Below are 18,668 nucleotides of genomic sequence, written 5' to 3'. Positions count from 1 at the left end.
GAGATGTATATCACATTCTGATAAGGTGGAAAATGCAGGGTTATTCACAGCTCTCAACTGTTTATAACAACCTGATGCTAAGGTCTATGGCATTCTAGAGCTGGGAGAACTCACTTACAAATATCTAATCTAGATTCTCCCTGACTTTAGTTTATTTATTTATTTATTATTATTTCGGGATTGGGAACACGTGTACACCCATGGTGGATTCATGTTGATGTCTGACTTTAGTTTTAAAGTGACAAATAAAAGAGAGACCCAGAGCAGGGAAGTAATGTTACCAAGATAACATAGCTGTTGAATAGAATGGCAAGGACTTTTAACCCATGTTTCCTGGTTTCTAACCAGGACCATTTCCACTTCTCACCCAGAGAAAAGTGATCTGTTTCCATTTCCCCTACTCCAGGTCCAGTCACCTTTTTGGAAAGAGAAAAGAGATGACTGCCAAATCCCATACACCAACATCCAGATGACTCATTCTGGGCATGGCAACCCCCAACCACACTAGTTCCAGCCATTCACTCTTCATTCTGCTGGGGATCCCTGGCTTGGAAGACCAGCACACATGGATCTCCCTCCCATTTTTTCTTTCCTACCTTGTTGCTGTCCTAGGGAATATCCTCCTTGTCTTCATCATCATGACTGAACGCAGCCTCCATGAGCCCATGTACTTCTTCCTCTGCATGCTGGGTGTGGCGGACCTCATCCTGTCCACTACTACTGTGCCCAAAGCCCTGGCCATATTCTGGTTCCATGCTGGAGAGATTTCCCTTGATGGTTGTGTCACCCAAATCTTCTTTATCCATGCCACCTTCATTGCTGAATCAGGAATTCTGTTGGCCATGGCATTTGACCGCTATGTAGCCATCTGTGACCCATTGCGCTATACCACAGTGCTCAGTCATGCAGTAATCATAAGGGTTGGTCTGGCTGTGGTCCTGAGGAGTTTCTCTGTGATCCTTCCAGATGTGTTCCTGGTGAAAAGACTGCCTTTCTGCCATAGCAACGTGCTACCACATACCTACTGTGAGCACATGGCTGTTGCTAAATTTGCTTGTGCTGATATTCGTGTCAATGTCTGGTATGGCTTGTCTGTCCTTCTCTCTACTGTAGTGGTAGATGCCTTGCTCATCTTAGTTTCCTACATCTTCATCCTTAATGCAGTCTTCCGTCTTCCCTCCCGAGGAGCTCGGCAAAAGGCCCTAGGCACATGTGGCTCCCACCTTGGTGTCATTTCCATGTTTTACTTGCCTGGCATTTTTACCATAATTGCCCAGCGGTTTGGGCATCATGTTCCTCCTTATATCCACATTCTGCTGGCAAATGTCTGCATGTTAGCTCCTCCTATGTTAAACCCCATCATTTATGGTGTTAAGACCAGGCAGATTCGAGAATGTGTGGTTAGTACTTTGTCTTCACAGTGGAAACTCTGCTGAGTTTGTATGACAGGTGATATGATTATCAGCATAGGATACTGCAGTTCCTTTGCTTACTTTGTAGAGATTTATGAAGTAAGGGTTGTGTTGACTGTGAGCAAAATTATTTGTTGTGATTTTGAAAGATAGAATGCTATGTTACCTTAGTATTTAGGAAAGAGCATGAGCTGTTGGATCAAAATTAGATTTGAGTACTGGATTTTCCAAAAGTGATGTGTTTGACCTTAGGGAAGTTAGCTTATTCTCTTAGAGACTTCTCAGTGTATGCACAGGGCCCCAGAAAAACAGAAATATAAAAACCAAACTAAGTTATATTAAACAATGAGAATTATTTCCTATAATAAACTTATCTACTAAAACATCTAGACAGAATATGTATTCATTTAATAATATATACATTTGAGGTATAATAAACTTTTATTCTGAATTAGAAATGGGACCAGTGGAACAGAATAAAAAGCCCAGAAATAAACCCTTGTATATTGGTCGGTTAATCTTTGACAAGGATGTCAAGAATTCTCAAAGAGGAAAGGACAATCTCTTAATAAATGGTGTTAGGAAAATTGGATATTCATATGCAAAAGATTGAAATTAGGCCCTTACCTTACACCATAAACAAAAGTTAACTTGAAGTGAATTAAAGACTTGACTCTAAGTCCCAAAACTGTAAAAATCTTAGAAGAAAATGTGGAGAAAAACTTCTTGGCATCAGTCTTGGCAATGATTTTCTTGATATCACACAAAAACAAAATAAGAAGTCAGACTACATCAAACTGAAAAGCTCCTGTGTGTGCGCTCAGTCATGTCTGACTCTTTGTGACCCCATGGACTGTAGCGCACCACGTTCCTCTGTCAATGGGATTTTTCAGGCAAAAATACTGGAATGGATTGCCATTTCCTCCTCCAGGGGATAGTCCTGACCCAGGGATCAAACCCATGTCTCCTGTGTCTCCTGCATTGACAGGCAAATTCTTTACTACTGAGCCACCTGGGAAGACCCCATAAGCTCCTGCACAGCAAAGGAAACAATCAGTAAAATGAAGAGGGAACTATGAAATAGGGGAAAATATTTGCAAACCATATATCTGCTAAGGGACTGATATCCAAATATATAAGTAACCAATGAAACTCAGTTAGCAAAACTCAATAGCAAAATAACACACACACACACACACACACACACACACACACACACACTCAAAAAGAAATAACCTTACTAAAAAATAGGCAAAGACCTGATTAGACATTTTTTGAAGAAGACATACAAACTGTCAATAGGAACATGTAGAGATTCTCAACATCACCAGGGAACTGTGAGTTAAAACCACAATGAGGTATCACCCCAAACCTGTTAGAATGGATATTATCAAAAAGATAAGAGATGAAAAATGCTGGCAAGGATATGGAGAAAGGGGAACCATTGTGTGGTATTAATGGGAATGTAAATTTGTGGAGCCAATATGGAAACAGTATGGATGTTCCTTAAAAAATTAAAAGTCTAACTATCATATGATTCAGAAATTGCACTTCTGTGTATTTGAAAATAAAATCGGTATCTCAAAGAGATATATACATCCCCATGTTCACTGAAGCATTATTTACAATAGCTAAGGCATAGAGACAACCTAAATGTCCATTGAAAAATGAATTGATAGAGAAAATATTACACACATACACACACACACACACACACACACACACTTATGTTATCCAGCCATAAAAAGAAAGAAACCTTGCTATCTGTTACAACGCGGGTGAACCTTGAAAATGTTGAACTAAATGAAATAAGCTAAATACTATATGATCTCATTTATAAGTGGAATTAAAAAGAAACTCATAGAAACAGGGAAAAGATTGGGAGTTGCCTGAGGTGAGGGTCTAGGGGTAGGGTAAACAGAGTGGTCAAGGGTACAAATTTTCAGTATTAAGATGAGTATTTTATGAGGATGTAACATATAGCATGATGACTATAGTTAATAATACTTCATCGTATATTTGAAAGTTGCTAAGAGAATAGACTTTAGAAGTTCTCACCACAAACATATATTAATACAAATGCAACTATGTGAGGTGATAGATGTGTTAACAAAGTTTATTGTAAAAATTTTGCTATGTGTATTAATCATTACATTGTGCACCTTAAACTTACAAAATGTTATATTTTAATAAAGCTGGGAGAAAAAAAGAAAAAAATGTGGTACATACACACAATGGAATATTACTCAATCATAAAAATAAGGAAATCTTGCTACTTTTGACAACATGAATAAACCTGGAGTACCTTACACTAGGGCTTCCCTTGTGGCTCAGATGGTAAAGGGTCTGCATGCAATGCTAAATGAAATGAGCCAGAAACAGAAAGACAAAGACAGTATGGTTTCTCTTATATGGATAATCCGAAAAAGAACTGAACTCGCAGAAGTAGAGAGTAGAATGGTGGTTTCAAGAGGCATAGGGGTAGGGGAAATGGAGATATTGTTTGAAGGGTACAAACTTTCAGTTTGGGCATCTAATGTACAGTATGGTGACTATAGTTTAAAACATGGTATTATATACTTCAAATTTGCTGATTTGATCTTAAATGTTTCAATATGAAATATTTTCATAAATAAGTCAGGGGCACCATAATCTTTAAATTTCTTGACCATGGTTTTATCATATGGCTGTAATAGAACCAAAAATATAAAGTATAAGTAGGATCTTGAATATTGACAAAGAGTAAGCACTGGAAAGATTTTTAACGTTTTCCTGTCTTAGCTTATCTGTCTTTAAAACTTTGCTATAATAATTTCTGCTTCTTCTATCAATATTTCAAAAGGAAGTTGTGGTATCAAAGGGGATCAAAAAGCCAAGAGACCTTATTTGAATTGTAAAGGATAATATTAATCAAAATTAGAATTGGTGCTGGTAAATCTTTCATTTCTCAAGAGAATTTAAAAAAAGTTTTTTGAAGCATAGTTGATTTACAGTGCTGTGTTAGTTTCAGGTGAATGGCCAAGTGATTCAATTATACATGCACATGTATCTATGCTTTTTCATATTCTTTTCCAAGTTAATACAAAATATTGAGTATAGTTTTCTGTGCTATACAGTAGGTTCTCGGTTATATATTTTATATAAGGTAGTGTATATATGTTAATCCTAAACTCCTAATTTATCTCTTCCAACCCCCTTTTCTTCTTTAATAACCATGTTTGTTTTCTACATCTGTTTCATATACAAGGTCATTTATATCATTTTTTAAAGATTTCACATATAAGTGTTATCATATGATACTTGTCTTTTTCTGGCTTACTTCACTTAGTATGATAATCTTATGTGTGATTACATAATCTTATGTGTGATTACATACACTCTTCTGTAGTGTACCTGGATCACTTATTAGTAATTATTGGTGGGGATAAAAGTTGAGATACTATGAAACCTCTACTATTTAATTCTTTTTGGTGGAGATGCAGGGGATGGCAGTATGTCCTCTGTGTAATATATCTGCAAACATCAAGGTAACCCAATATGCCAAGGTATTCAGATTTTGAGAAATAAAAATTTATTTAAGTTTATATCATTTTGGCAGTGTCCTCATATCAGCATATCAACTGAACGGGAAAAAAACACACCATCAATTACATTGGCCCCCTGCAAAGCAGAGAAGTAGAAAAGCTGATTTTATAATCTACCCTTCTAATAAAAAATATTTCTTTTTGACCCATGTTGGATATACAGAAATCCAACCCTTTCCCAGCACATCCCATTCATGATGAATTGAATTCTCCATATTCTCTCTAGTGCCTCAACCAAAGCACTGGTCACCTTTGGCAACTTACATTGAGTTAGCTCTGTGATGTTGTCTCTTGCCTGAGGATTCTGCTGTTGCTATCTTTCCATCAAAGTACCTTCTTTCTGTCCAATGTTAAGAGAGACCTAAAAACAACAGCTTTTTTTGAGGTCACTGACATCTTTGTGTAGTATCTAAGTTTTTCATGAAATATTTAGCATATGTGCTAAGGGCAATCTGAGATTCTATTTTAGATAAGGAATCACATTTCCTGGAAGGACAGTGGCTCTCAGGCAGCCTGCTGATGTTCACATGTAGAACTTCATTGTGTCAACTTAAAAAGTTTAAATTCAACAAAAGTGTGTGCTGAAATCAGGTGATGCTGTTACCCCCTTCCTGGCCTTCACACCAGTTAGGATTCAACTGGTAGAGAACAGGAAATAAATATTATGAGATTTGCTTATGGTAAGAAATTCACTTATACATCTGGGAGGGCTGGCAAGACAAGTCATAAAATCCACAGGGCAGATTATCCAGGAAGGTGAAGTTCAGACTCTTGGGCATGAGTTGAAGCTGCTATTCACAAGTGGACTATCTTCTTCACAGGAGTCTCAGATCCACCCTTAGACTTCCACCTGATTGAACATTAGGCCCACCCACCTTATCTAGGACAACCTCCCTTATTTAAAATCAAATCATTATGGACTTTGATGACATCTACAAAAATACCTTCATAGCAACAATCTAGATTAGTGTTTGATTGAAAACCTGGGGGCTTATAGCCTAGGCAAGTTGGTCTATCAAAAAACTATCACACTGGCCATTTATGTTGATACGTTCTTTAACCAACACCACTATCAACAAGATGTGGTTGGGAGATAACACTGGAAATGAGGGATCACAGCTGGTTAGATATTTAACACAGCAACCTAAGGTCTGCTTAATTCAGCCTTTATTTTAAAAGTTAATGCCTGTTTTCCTATAGGCACTGTGAAGCCACTCTTGATCAGATGCATGTTGGGAAGATAAACCTTGAGGTATACAAGATAGGAATGATGGGATAGATTGAGACCAATTTATTTAGGAAGTCCTGTGCAAGATACATGGGACTTCCCTGGTGGCTCAGATGGTAAAGCGTCTGCCTACAATGCGGGAGACCCAGGTTCAATCCCTGGGTTGGGAAGATCCTCTGCAGAAGGAAATGGCAACCCACTCCAGTACTCTTGCCTAGAAAATCCCATGGACAGAGGAGCCTGGTAGGTTACAGTCCATGGGGTTGTAAAGAGTTGGACACGACTGAGTGACTTCACTTTCACTTTGCAAGATACATAGTAGAGACTGGACCAAAAGCCTAGAGATGGAGAGGAAAAAGCAAAACTTGAGTCACATGAAGGCAGAAACATGCTTTAGTTGATCCAGATGAGTTTGGGGGCCAAATGCAAGTAGTTTGTTTCATGGAGGAAATCATAAAGCAACATAGGGCAGGAATCCTGGTGCTGTAGGTCATTTGACATAGACCGTGGGTGACCTTGGTGCCAGTTTGCCTGTGGCATCCTGATACATCTGCAGAGACGAAGGTGGTTTGCAGTTCATGGGCACATGAGACAGGGCCACTGGCTGAGGAGTGGAACCAACAGAGGGGTTGCTTGTGTCCAGAGAGAATCATCTAGATCCCTACCAGCAGGTCTTAAAGTGGACAGAGGATCAGAGGGGCTGAGTTTTTTCCTCTATCATTGAAACCAGGATTGAAGAAGGGCCGCAGAGGTCCAGCAAAGGCACATTCAGAGAAGGTGTAGATGAGGGAGCCATGGTCAGTGATGTTGTAGAAAGAGACAGTGCTGGCCTCATAATCTAGGAAGATCCCAATTCGGCTTGGAGGCACCTGAAGGTGGAGGGGAGTCTGGGGGCAGGTGCCAGCCTCATATTTTTGTTTGTTCCACAGCCAGATTATCCAGAAGCCATTGTCAGAGTTGAGCAAAAACTGCCCCTTCCTCCTCACATTGTCTCTACAAACACCCAGGTCCCAGGCTTCCTTTCCCGTCACATCTACTTCCCAGTAAACTTTTCCGGAGTCAAAGCGCTGGGCACCCAGTACCATGGGGTAAGTATCAAATCTCTCCTCATTTTCAGGCACGTCCTGCCGGGTGTTTGCAAGCCTCACTTGTCTCCGATTCTCCGAAAGGATGAGCCATGGATTGGCTGTCTGTGGATCCAGGGTGATGTGTACTGCAGAGAGAGGGCCACAGTCAGGCTGGGAGAGTGTGCAGAGTCAGCAACCCTGTGCCAGTGGTGGGGGGATGAGGATGAAGGGGTGACCCTGAGCCTCACTGTGTGAGGAGATGACTCCTAGCCAACTCTGACCCCTGCCATGACCTTTGAGGGAACCACCTTCCCTATTTCTGCACCTGCCCCACCTACTCTAACCGGCCATCTCTCTCCAACCCAGGGATGCACTGGGCACCCTCCTTATCCCCTTCACTCCCTTGGCAAGCCAGTCCCATACCCCTGGTGCTGGCCCCACCTCCACACGTCCTCAGCATCTTCTTAATCCCGGGCACATAGAATACATTCCTCAGGTCTGTGGAGGCGACATCCACCTCCTTCAGGTTCCATGATTCACTCCTGGGGGAAAAAGAATTAGAGACCCTGTCTCCAACTCCTACCTCATCCTGCCCAAATCTGATGGTTATACCACCCTTGTGGATGACTGATAATGTAATCTGATGCAAATTTGCAAACAGCTCCTGTGTTAGGGGGGCTTCCCAGGTGATGCACTGGTAAAGAATCCACCTCCCAGTGCAGGAGACATGGGTTCAATCCCTTGGGTCAGAAAGATCCCCTGGAGAAGGAAATGGTAACCCATTCCAGTATTCTTGTGTGGGAAATCCCATGGGCAGAAGAGCCTGGGGCTACAGTCCATGGGGTTGCAAAAGTTGGACACAGTGAAGTGAAAGCTGCCCAGTCATGTCCGACTCTTTGCGACCCCATGGACTGTAGCCTGCCAGGCTCCTCTGTCCTTGGAATTCTCCAGGCAAGATTACTGGGGTGGGTAGCTGTTCCCTTCTCCAGGGGATCTTCCCAACCCAGGGATAGAACCCAGGTCTCCCTCATTGCAGACGGATTCTTTACCATCTGAGCCACCAGGGAAGCCTGGACACAACTCAGCAACTAAACAACCACAACAATCTGTGTTAGGATCCCTGGGGACGGAGGACAAAAGTAGGTAGGATTTTGTTTCTATCTAAGCCTTGATGGCTACATGAGCATCTGCATCATCTGGCCAGCCTGTATGTCTCTCCGGGTCTTAGGTCATTACACAAGTACCTTCTGTTTCACTTCATAACTCAAGGTATCCGATACAAGCTGAATCACCTCCATGAGGAACCTCAAGGAGCCTCGCCCATGCGGTGGGTCTTACCCATGGCTCTTTTGGAGAGGTTTGAAACCAGTTAGATACTTTTTTAAAAGAGTCCCAGCAGGCTGTAAACTCAGCTACCCTGTCTGTTGTAAGTTCACTTTGTGAAGATGTGACACACCAGTTACTTTGGGCACCTTGCCAACTGTGTGTGTTCAGTTGCTCAGTCGTGTCCAACTCTTCGTGACCCCAGGGATTGTCGCCTGCCAGCCTCCTCTGTCCGTGGGACTCTTCAGGCAAGAATACTGGAGTGGGTTGACATTCACCAACTGAGATGTCCATTAATTAGCTTTCTGAGACCAGAACATATTTTAAGGAGAACTGGGTCTTTGAGAACAGGAAGGAGGATGGGGATGACTTCAATTCATGTTTTTTAATTAAAGCTCTTTTTTAAGGTATATACTGCCCCCTCCTCTAATGAAGAAAACCTTTCCTTACCTTTCCAGGACACTTTTCACCTCCTGAGGAGACAAGAAACAGACAGTAAGTTCTGGAGTCACAAGCTTACAACAGATTTCAGTTGTGTGGGTAAAGCGATGTCACCCTGAGGTCTACAGAACACTGCTCTACCCCAAGCCTCTGGACCAAGGCCTGAAAAACGCCTCTGACCACCTTGAAATGGATGAGGAAGCAGAAACCCAGCATGGGTGTGACCTGTAATCAGGGGAAGGAAGCTGCTGCTGTTGCTGCTAAGTCTCTTCAGTCATGTCCGACTCTGTGCGACCCCATAGACGGCAGCCCACCAGGCTCCCCTGTCCCTGGGATTCTCCAGGCAAGAACACTGGAGTGGGTTGCCATTTCCTTCTCCAATGCATGAAAGAGAAAATTGAACGTGAAGTCACTCAGTCATGTCCAACTCTTAGCGACCCCATGGACTGCAGCCTACCAGGCTCCTCCGCCTATGGGATTTTCCAGGCAAGAGTACTGGAGTGGGGTGCCAATGCCTTCTCCGAGAGGGGAAGGAAGAGTAGCTTACAAAAATCTGATTCAGAAAACAAATTTACAAGATCAGATTCTTGGTGGGGGAGAAGAAAGGAGCAAATAGCTCTGCCTGGCTGAGGCCCAGACCCAGTCACAGAGAAAGAATGGCCCAGCCAGGACACACGGAATGCACAGAAACTGCTCTCATTTGTGGACTTGCAGTGCTGGGAAGGAAGGGCTTAAAGTGCCACCCTATGCTATGGCTAATGTTGTCCCTGTCACGTATGTGACACCAAAGCATCTGAGAATGTTCTGTAGCAGGGCCTAGGGTCCTTATCCAGGCACTGGCAGGCTACTAGGCCCTGTCAAAAGTGCCTCAGAGAGCTCTACTCAGAGAAGGGTAGAAGCTTTGGATCATGGGAAGAAGAGAGCTGCCAAGTCAAATCAATCTTATTGGCTTTTATGCACAAACAAATTTTTTCATGACTGTATCTGACCAAGAGACAATGAAAAGGTATGGGGAAAAGAGGAACCACAGAATGTTATAGCAGAGGGACTTTTGAGACCATGTAGCCCAAAGTTTCCCAAAGTGAGGCAAGCTCATCATTGCTGGGTGTGAGATGATTTTTAAGTAGAACACACATCAGGGAATTTATTTAAAAAAAACCCAAACTATTTAAAAAATAAATTCATTGATGTATGTTCTACTTAATACCTCTTACTCAGGTGATAATACCTCTTATTCAGGTGAACTTGGTTAAGTTTCTTAGCTTCAGTCTATCACTAAATCTCTTAACTTCTTTGCACCTTAAGTTCTCTCATCTATGAAACAGGGGTAATAATAGTAGCATCCACCTCATTGCATTGTCATGAGGGACTGAATGCTAACAATTATATGTGCTATTTAAGAATTTTCAGTTATTTATAGTATTATGAAATAAATTAGAATTGTGTTGCTGAAGAAGACTTCAGAGTCCCTTGGACTGCAAGGAGATCAAATCAGAAAGGAAATCAGTCTTGAATATTCATTGGAAAAGACCCTGATGCTAGGAAAGATTGGAGGCAAAAGGAGAAGAGGGATACAGGGGATGAGATGGTTAGATAGTATTGCTGACTCAATGGATATGAATTTGAGCAAACTTTGGGAAGCCTGGTGTGCTGCAGTCCATGGAACTGTTAAGAACTGGATACAACTTAGTGACTGAACAACAAAAAACAAAAATTAGGAAAAGTAGCAGTAACAACACATGGCTACTATTGCTTAGAACGATTTTTTTTTTGGTATAACTTGTTTAATTATTTATAAACTCCTATTAGTTAAGTACTGTTATTTATATTCCATTTAAAGATTAGTAAACAGGCATAGAAAAACCAAAGTGGCAAGGATGGTTATATAACTCAATAACCTGTGCAATGACCATATACATCAAAGCTGTATTACCAAATGAGAACACTGGCTGAGGCCAAATAAGGGAGAAACAAAGTCATATTTTAATATTTCTCTAAAATTCTCATTTCTTTGTCCTTATTTTCCTGGGAGAGCAAAATAATGTGCACAAGGTTTAATTTTATTTTCTCAGTTATTTTACTTTTAGCTTTATTTTGTCATTTCCAATCGACTGTTTTTATGTTCAGTAGGTCAGTCAGTCAGTCAGTTCAGTCACTCAGTCGTGTCTGACTCTTTAGGAGCCCATGGACTGCAGCATGCCAGGCTTTCCTGTCCACCATCAACTCCCAGAGATTTCTCAAACTCAGGTCCATTGAGTCAGTGATGCCATCCAACCATCTCATCCTCTGTCATCCCCTTCTCCTCCTGCCTTCAGTCTTTCCCAGCATCAGGGTCTTTTCAAATGAGTCAGTTCTTCGCATCAGATGGTGAAAGTATTGGGGTTTCAGCTTCAGCATCAGTCCTTCCAATGAATATTCAGGATTGATTTCCTTTAGGATTGGCTGGTTGGATCTCCTTGCACTCCAAGGGACTCTCAAGAGTGTTCTTCAACACCGCAGTTCAAAAGCATCAATTCTTCAGCACTCAGCTTTCTTTATAGTCCAGCTCTCACATCCATACATGACTACCGGAAAAACCATAGCTTTGACTAGACAGACCTTTGTTGGCAAAGTAATGTCTCTGCTTTTTAATACGCTGCCTAGGTTGGTCATAACTTTTCTTTCAAGGGGCAAGCATCTTTTAATTTCATGGCTGCAGTCACCATCTGCAGTGATTTTGGAGCCCCCCAAAATAAAGTCAGCCACTGTTTCCACTGTTTCCCCATCTATTTGCCATGAAGTGTTGGGACCGGATGCCATGATCTTAGTTTTCTGAATGTTGAGCTTGAAATCTACTTTTTCACTCTCCTCTTTCACTTTCATCAAGAGGCTTTTGAGTTCTTCTTCACATTCTGCTATAAGGGTGGTATCATCTATGGATCTGAGGTTATTGATATTTTTTCCTGGCAATCTTGATTCCAGCTTGCGCTACATCCAGCCCAGCGTTTTGAATGTTGTACTCTGCATATAAGTTAAATAAGCAGGGTGACAATATACAGCCTTGACGTACTCCTTTCCTGATTTGGAACCAGTTTGTTGTCCCATGTCCAGTTCTAACTGTTGCTTCTTGACCTGCATACACATTTCTCAGGAGGCAGGTCAAGTGGTCTGGTATTCCCATCTCTTTCAGAATTTTCCACAGTTTGTTGTGATTTACACAGTCAAAGGCTTTGCCGTAGTCAATACAGCAGAGGTAGATGTTTTTCTGGAACTCTCTTGCTTTTTTGATGATCCAATGGATGATGGCAATTTGACCTCTGGTTCCTATGCCTTTTCTAAATCCAGCTTGAACATCTGGAAGTTCATAGTTCATGTACTGTTGAAGCCTGGCTTGGAGAATTTTAAGCATTACTTTGCTAGTGTGTGAGATGCGTGCGATTGTGTGGTAGTTTTAGCATTCTTTGGCATTGCCTTTCTCAGGGATTGGAACGAAAACTGACCTTTTGCAGTCCTGTGGCCACTGCTGAGTTTTCCAAATTTGCTGGCATATTGAGTAAACCATTTTCACAGCATCATCTTTTAGGATTTGAAATAGCTCAACTGGAATGCCATCACCTCCACTAGCTTTGTTCATAGTGATGCTTCGTAAGGCCCACTTGACTTCACATTCCAGGGTGTCTGGCTCTAGGTGAGTGATCACACTGTTGTGGTTATCAGGGTCATAAAGATCTTTTTTGCATAGTTCTGTGTATTGTTGCCACCTCTTTTTACTATCTTCTGCTTCTATTAGGTCCATACTGTTTCTGTTCTTTATTGTGCCCATCTTGGGCTTCCCTTGTAGCTCAGCTGGTAAAGAATCCACCTGCAATGTGGGAGACCTGGGTTCTATCCCTGGGTTGGGAAGATCCCCTGGAGAAATGAAAGGCTACCCACTCCAGTATTCTGGCCTGGAGAATTCCACGGACTGAATAGTCCACGGGGTTGCAAAGAGTTGGGCACGACTGAGCGACTTTCACTTTCACTTACTTTCACTTTGCATGAAATGTTCCCTTGGTATCTCTAATTTTCTCGAAGAGATCTCTAGTCTTTCCAGTTTTATTGTTTTCCTCCATTTCTTTGCATTGATCACTGAGGAAAGCTTTCTTATCTCTTATTTCTTATCTCTCTTCCCTTGCTATTCTTTGGAACTTTGTTCCTTTTCTCCTTTGCCTTTCGCTTCTCTTCTTTTCTCAGCTATTTGTAAGGCCTCCTCAGAGGCAGGTATTCAGTAGGTTTTTTATAACATAAATGATAATAAAATTAAATAATATTTATGCAACCATATACTGTGTGCCAGGCACTGTTCTAAGCATTTTATATTTATGTACTGAAATCAAGTAGACCCCATGTGGTTCTCCCAAGAACAGATCCCTTGTGTTCTCTGTCTCTTTTTTTTTATTTTTATAAAATTGAAATACAATTGATTGACAACGTTTCAGGTATATGGCAGAGTGATACAGTTATACATATATAGCTCATAGAAGTGTAAACATGTTACATTTCTAACTAAAGCCCGGGGAACTCCTTGTCATTTAGCTTATTCCCTGCTGCCTTGTTTACAAATGGAGAAATTAGGTCTAGGAAAAGAAAATGACTTAATTTAGAGTTATGGAAGGAATTGGTGGCAAGGTTGGGGCCCTGAGATATGTAATATTATAATATCCATTTAACATAGGAGAAACCTGATCCTCAGTAAGATTAGGGTATGTTCTCAAGATTACGAATCTGATTGTGTGTTAGAACAGACACTTACTAGAGATGTCCATTTCTTTTCATTGCTGCATGGAATTTTCCTTTCTAATTTGTACCTTTCCAGGCCTTGAATGCAAACCACTCATAGGTCTGAATTCCAGTTTATTTAAGAAAATGCCAGGGACCAAGGTTCTGCATTCCCTGAAGGTAGCCCCGAGGCGCTCTGGGTTTTTTCAGTTACTCCCTGAATCTCAGAGGGGAGCTGTCCTCAGGCCTTACCTGTAGCAGCTCCAGCGCTGAGCCCCGCCTCCTCCTCTCTACCTCTGCGATCAGTTCCTGCAGGGCCTGGATCTGCTGTGCCAGCCTGGCCTCTGTGTCCCCCAGTGTTCTCAGCTGTTGCCTCTCCTCCTCCTCTAGTTTCTGCAGTTGCTTCTGCTCCTCTTCGGCCAGGAAGTTTTTCTGCCTTATAAACTCTTCATGAATTCTTAATTTCTGCGCCTCTACCTTCCCCTTTGGTGTCAATGGAAAGAAAGAAGTGGTTTTTAATCATAATTCCCTAAGATTTGGGAATGGAAGTATCCATGTCTACTCCTACTCCACTCTGGCTCTGTCTGGGAATACACACATACCCAATTTTGCTGGGAAGGAAGGTGGGTGAGGCTTCTGGGCCTGAGGGGAATGGGACTGGTGGGGTGCGGTGGGGAGGTGCACCTATCACAGCTGCATCAGCCTGTGGTATCAGCGATTTCCTCAACCTCCTTCAAGTCACCCCTGCTCCCCCAATGTGTCCCTTTGTCTTCATATCTTAGTAACTGAACGAGTAACACCTGGCCCTACTCCAACAAACCTGCAAAGCCAGGCTCATAACCTGGTTCCTAAGTTTGGGAAAAAGGAGTCTTTGAGATAGTCTATGGTTGCCCTCTTCTGCTTCTAACTGGAGGGTCACTCAATACCACCACAGCCTGCCTTACCCTTCCTGGGTCTCAAGTCTACCTCTTCTGGGATCTCTTGGCCATGAGCTCCTTCTGCTCCTTTCTAGTCCCTGACCCACCCCACCTGCTAATCCCTGGGGTGGAACAAGCTGTAGCTCTCCATTACATTTTGGACCAGTGAGCTGGACATGGTCAAGTAACTACCCGGTCAGACTGGCTTTCCTGTCCTAGGCCTTTGAAAGTGAAAGCGTTAGTTGCTCAGTCATGTCCGACTCTTTGTGAATCTATGGGCTGTAGCCCGCCAGGCTCCTTTGTCCATGGGATTCTCCAGGCAAGAATACTGGAGTGGGTAGCCATTCCCTTCTTCAGGGGATCTTCCCAATCCAGGGATTGAACCCAGGTCTCCGATACTGCAGGCAGATTCTTTACCATCTGAGCCACTAGGGAAGCCCATCTTAGGCCTTTATGGTTCACTTAAATCTGGTTCTCATAGTCACTGTCATTTCTTGACAACTTGTCATTTCTTGACATTGGGCATCTCTCCTGGCATTCCCCTGTCCCAAACTCTGAGGCCATCTCCAGAGACTGGGCTGTCATCTCCAGAGACTGGGCTCAAGAAGCAGGAGCATTAGAATATATCTTGTCCCTCAGCACCTTTTCCTAAGACTCTCTCTCCATCTGACTGGGAGCTCTTTTTGATCTCCACACTCTTTTAATCCCCTCCATCAAGAGACCTATGGGGCAGCTGGTTCTTGGGGAGTGAGATATAGGGACTGGCATAGCTGGACCCTCCCCAGGCTTCAGATCTAAGATTCCCTTCAGGATATGACTCTTGCCTTAAAGGATGCTTTCTTCATTGCAATGTCCAATTCCAGCTTCTCAGCCATCTCCTGCTTATCTCTTAGTTTCTTTAGTGCCACCTGAAGCTTCTCCTGCAGAGAACGAAAGCAAGATGATACCCAGTCAGGTCAAGAAGTAGGGTGCAGTGGTGTGAAGTGGGGGGAAGATCATACTGGTTCTTAGAAGAGGCTGAGTGCAGAAGACAAGGAAGGACTAGAGTCTGTTTGGGGTAGGAACTCTGTGGCTGGGAAGGTTTTGGAAAAAGCCTGATATTTCTTACAAAATAGGGCCACACGGTTGGTGTACAAAGGGTGGGGGCACTGCTTGTTCCTAATTAAGCAGGAGGCCACAAGGGAAGAAGATTCTTGAAGCATTTTCCCATAGCACATCCCTGCTCTGTGAGAATGAGAAAACTGTGTTGAGCTTGCCATTTCCCCCTTAAATAAGACATAGAAGGCAGGAGACCCCTATTCTTTCCCCAGCCCCACAGGTAACTCTCTCCCATTTCCAGCTCTGGGGAACAAAGCCATCAACAGGGCCCCATCTCCTTTTTACCTGTTCCTGCCTCTGTGCTGAGGACTCACCTGGTACTCCTGAGCAGCCTCCTCAATAGGGACCATGGGATGATCACGGTGTTTCTGGGACTGGGAACACACCCAGCAAAGGGCCTTCCCATCTGCCTCACAGAAGAGGTGAATTTTCTCTCTGTGCACCACACACAGCTCCCCGTGTGGGCCCTCCTTGGCACCCTGGCTGATTTTCCTAAGGTTGTCCACCATGTTGGCTACCTGTCGATTGGGCCGGAGATTCTGGAGCAGGAAGCGGTGCCGGCACACAGGACAGACGCTACCTCCTTCTTTCCCGACCTCAGAGATGCACTCCTGGCAGAAGCTATGACCACATTCAATGCTCATAGGCTCCACCATGGGATCCAGGCAGATACAGCACGTGACCTCCTCCCACATCATTGTCAAGGGTACGGCTGAAGCCATTGGGGTGATGCTCCTCTTCGGTAGTGCTGGGGAGATCTTGGGGTGAGGGGAGAAGAGGAAAGGGAGGGAAGAGAAGAGCCAGGTAAGAAAAGGGAACCACGAGAGAGGGTGAACTGGAGGGAGTGAAAACAAGAAAAGACAAGGACCTCAACCTGAATAGCGCTCCTCTTCCATAGTCTGGGTCACTGATCCAGTCAGACAGAAGGGGACACTGAGTCCCCAAGAGATAGCAAATATTGTTGAGAACCTGAGAGACAGCTGCTTACAATTCGACTTTCATCATGTTCATCTCTGCTTAACCCCTCAGAGTCCAGGCTTTACCTATTGATCTTCTGCCTCAGGCCACTGGTTTTCTACTCTGTTGAGAAGCTAATCTTAACAGTAGCGACCATTGACTGTGCTCATTCCATGTGCCAGGTGCTACATGCTTCACATACATTCTCATTAATCTTTGCAATAGGCAGGAGTTATTGGTATCTATCTAATTATCGGTAACATGAATATATATAAGAATATTTATATTTATGCTTACATATTTTCATAAGGATACATGTATATCCGTAAGTACATGGGCTTCCTAGGTGGTGCAAGTGGCAAAGAATCCACCTGCTAATGCAGGAGACACAGGAGACAGCAGGTTTGATCCCTGAGTTGGGAAGATCCCCTGGGGAAGGAAATGGCAACCCACTTCAGTATCTTACCTGGGAAATCCCGTGGACAGAGGAGCCTGGCGGCCTACATACAGTCCATGGGGTCGCAAAGAGTCAGACACGACTGAGCACACACACACACGCATATGTATATGTGTGTATATATGTATGTGCATACACACAGAAGCGTGAGGTTTATTAAGAACTTCCTGGGCTCTTCTCTCAGCCACCCTGAACCTGGCCCCGCCTTTGTTTCTTCTAGGGCGCAGACCCATAGTTTTCTAATATCCTAAGCAACCCTGTCTCTCTCACCTCCAGAGGGAGCCTTTTGGGGACAGCAGTCTCAGGGATCGCGGACCTACCCCCACACCGGGCTCCCCGGACCACCCCCGAGCTAGGTTGCCATCCTAGTTCTCCCAGTTTCCCTGGTTTTTCTTCCCAGCTCAGGTGCCGGCAGAAGCCGAGCAATTCGAGCTCCTTCCAGGGGACATCCCAGTCAGGTTTACAGCCCAGCCTCCTCCCAGGCTGCAGGGGAAGAACTGCTGGGTTAGGGTTGAGGGAGACCTGCTGCGAAAGAAAACCTGAGATCGAAATCTCTAGGGGTGGGGACGGCTTGGATGAGGCTCTTCAGACCTGGGGCAGGGGAGAGAGGTCCCCCAGGGAGAGCTGGGGTACCTCGGTCTAGCCAAGTTCACTCACCTTTTCAAGAGACGCAGTGGATGGCAGCCGCTTCCTTATTTCACTTTCGATTCCTTGTCCACCGCAAATCTGAAAGGGAGGCGGGCAGAGCGGGAGGAGAGTGGGCGGGGCCAAGGGAGGAGGAAGGCGGAGGGGTTGAGGTGCCTCCAGAGTCCGGAGCTTCTGGGAGGCTGGGGCGAGTGAGAGCTCCGCAGCCTTTAGTCCTTGCTTTGCGTTCCCTCCCGTGTCCTCATTGTGTAATAGAGCGAAGCATCGTATCTGCTGCGTGGAGGAGCCATGCAGGGCTACGTGCTGTGCCCTCGTGTGGGAGCTGCTTTAAAGGAGGTTTGGATGGACAGGGGTGCCTGGAGGTCTCCTCTAAAGGCCATCTTCTGTTCCCTATTTCCAAAAACAATTCCTTTTCAGGAGACTTGATATTCTTTTAACATCAGGGGGAGAGCGATTTATTCCACAGTACCTCAGCGCATTATCACACCAGTGAGTGGTAAGAAGGGACTTGACATTTATTGAGGCAACAACTGTGTACTTATCCTTGAGCCAGGGACTTTCTCAGGTTGTTTTATTATTATTTTAAATTATGGTGAAGTACGTGTAACATTTACCATCTTAACCGTTTTCAAGTGTGTAGTTCAGTGGCATTAAATACGTTCACAGTTGTATACTTCACCACAGTCCATGGAGTCTCAAAGGGTCGGACACAACTGAGCGACTAAGCACAAGAACGGAGAAGGCAATGGCACCCCACTCCAGGACTCTTGCCTGGAAAATACCAGGGACAGAGGAATCTGGA

General features: G+C 43.7%; 2 protein-coding genes and 1 non-coding gene across 3 annotated transcripts; 2 read left to right on the top strand and 1 right to left on the bottom strand.

Moving 5' to 3' along the window:
- Positions 1 to 485: 485 nt before the first annotated feature.
- On the top strand, positions 486 to 1,436 carry LOC138421206 (olfactory receptor 52B4-like). The gene has a single exon (XM_069555163.1). It carries the CDS (start codon positions 486 to 488, stop codon positions 1,434 to 1,436), a length of 951 nt encoding a protein of 316 aa, XP_069411264.1.
- A 4,710-nt stretch (positions 1,437 to 6,146) lies between these two features.
- Positions 6,147 to 17,958, bottom strand: TRIM21 (tripartite motif containing 21). Its single transcript, XM_069555162.1, has 7 exons — positions 17,879 to 17,958; positions 16,122 to 16,565; positions 15,534 to 15,629; positions 14,045 to 14,275; positions 9,065 to 9,087; positions 7,733 to 7,833; positions 6,147 to 7,437 (listed from the first exon to the last, which is right to left on the bottom strand). Exons 2-7 carry the CDS (start codon positions 16,527 to 16,529, stop codon positions 6,899 to 6,901), a joined length of 1,398 nt encoding a protein of 465 aa, XP_069411263.1. The 5' UTR covers positions 16,530 to 16,565; positions 17,879 to 17,958; the 3' UTR covers positions 6,147 to 6,898.
- TRNAC-ACA (transfer RNA cysteine (anticodon ACA)) lies at positions 6,323 to 6,394 on the top strand. The gene has a single exon. It is a non-coding gene; the product is annotated as a tRNA-Cys (tRNA).
- Positions 17,959 to 18,668: the final 710 nt, after the last annotated feature.

This window comes from Ovis canadensis, chromosome 15 (genome assembly GCF_042477335.2).
Source record: "Ovis canadensis isolate MfBH-ARS-UI-01 breed Bighorn chromosome 15, ARS-UI_OviCan_v2, whole genome shotgun sequence".
Classification (NCBI taxonomy): Eukaryota; Metazoa; Chordata; class Mammalia; order Artiodactyla; family Bovidae; genus Ovis; species Ovis canadensis.
The sequence above is the reverse complement of the archived record's forward strand: the minus strand, read 5'-3'. Positions and strand labels throughout refer to the sequence as shown.

Excerpts from the sequence above, each read along its gene's own strand:
- TRIM21 (XM_069555162.1), bottom strand. The coding sequence starts at position 16,529 with ATGGCTTCAGCCGTACCCTTGACAATGATGTGGGAGGAGGTCACGTGC. Across the intron at positions 14,276-15,533 it reads TGAAGAAAGCATCCTTTAAG|GGGAAGGTAGAGGCGCAGAA; the intron begins GCAAGAGTCATA and ends TTGACACCAAAG. Across the intron at positions 7,834-9,064 it reads GTGAAAAGTGTCCTGGAAAG|GAGTGAATCATGGAACCTGA; the intron begins GTAAGGAAAGGT and ends TTTTTCCCCCAG.
- LOC138421206 (XM_069555163.1), top strand. The coding sequence starts at position 486 with ATGGCAACCCCCAACCACACTAGTTCCAGCCATTCACTCTTCATTCTG.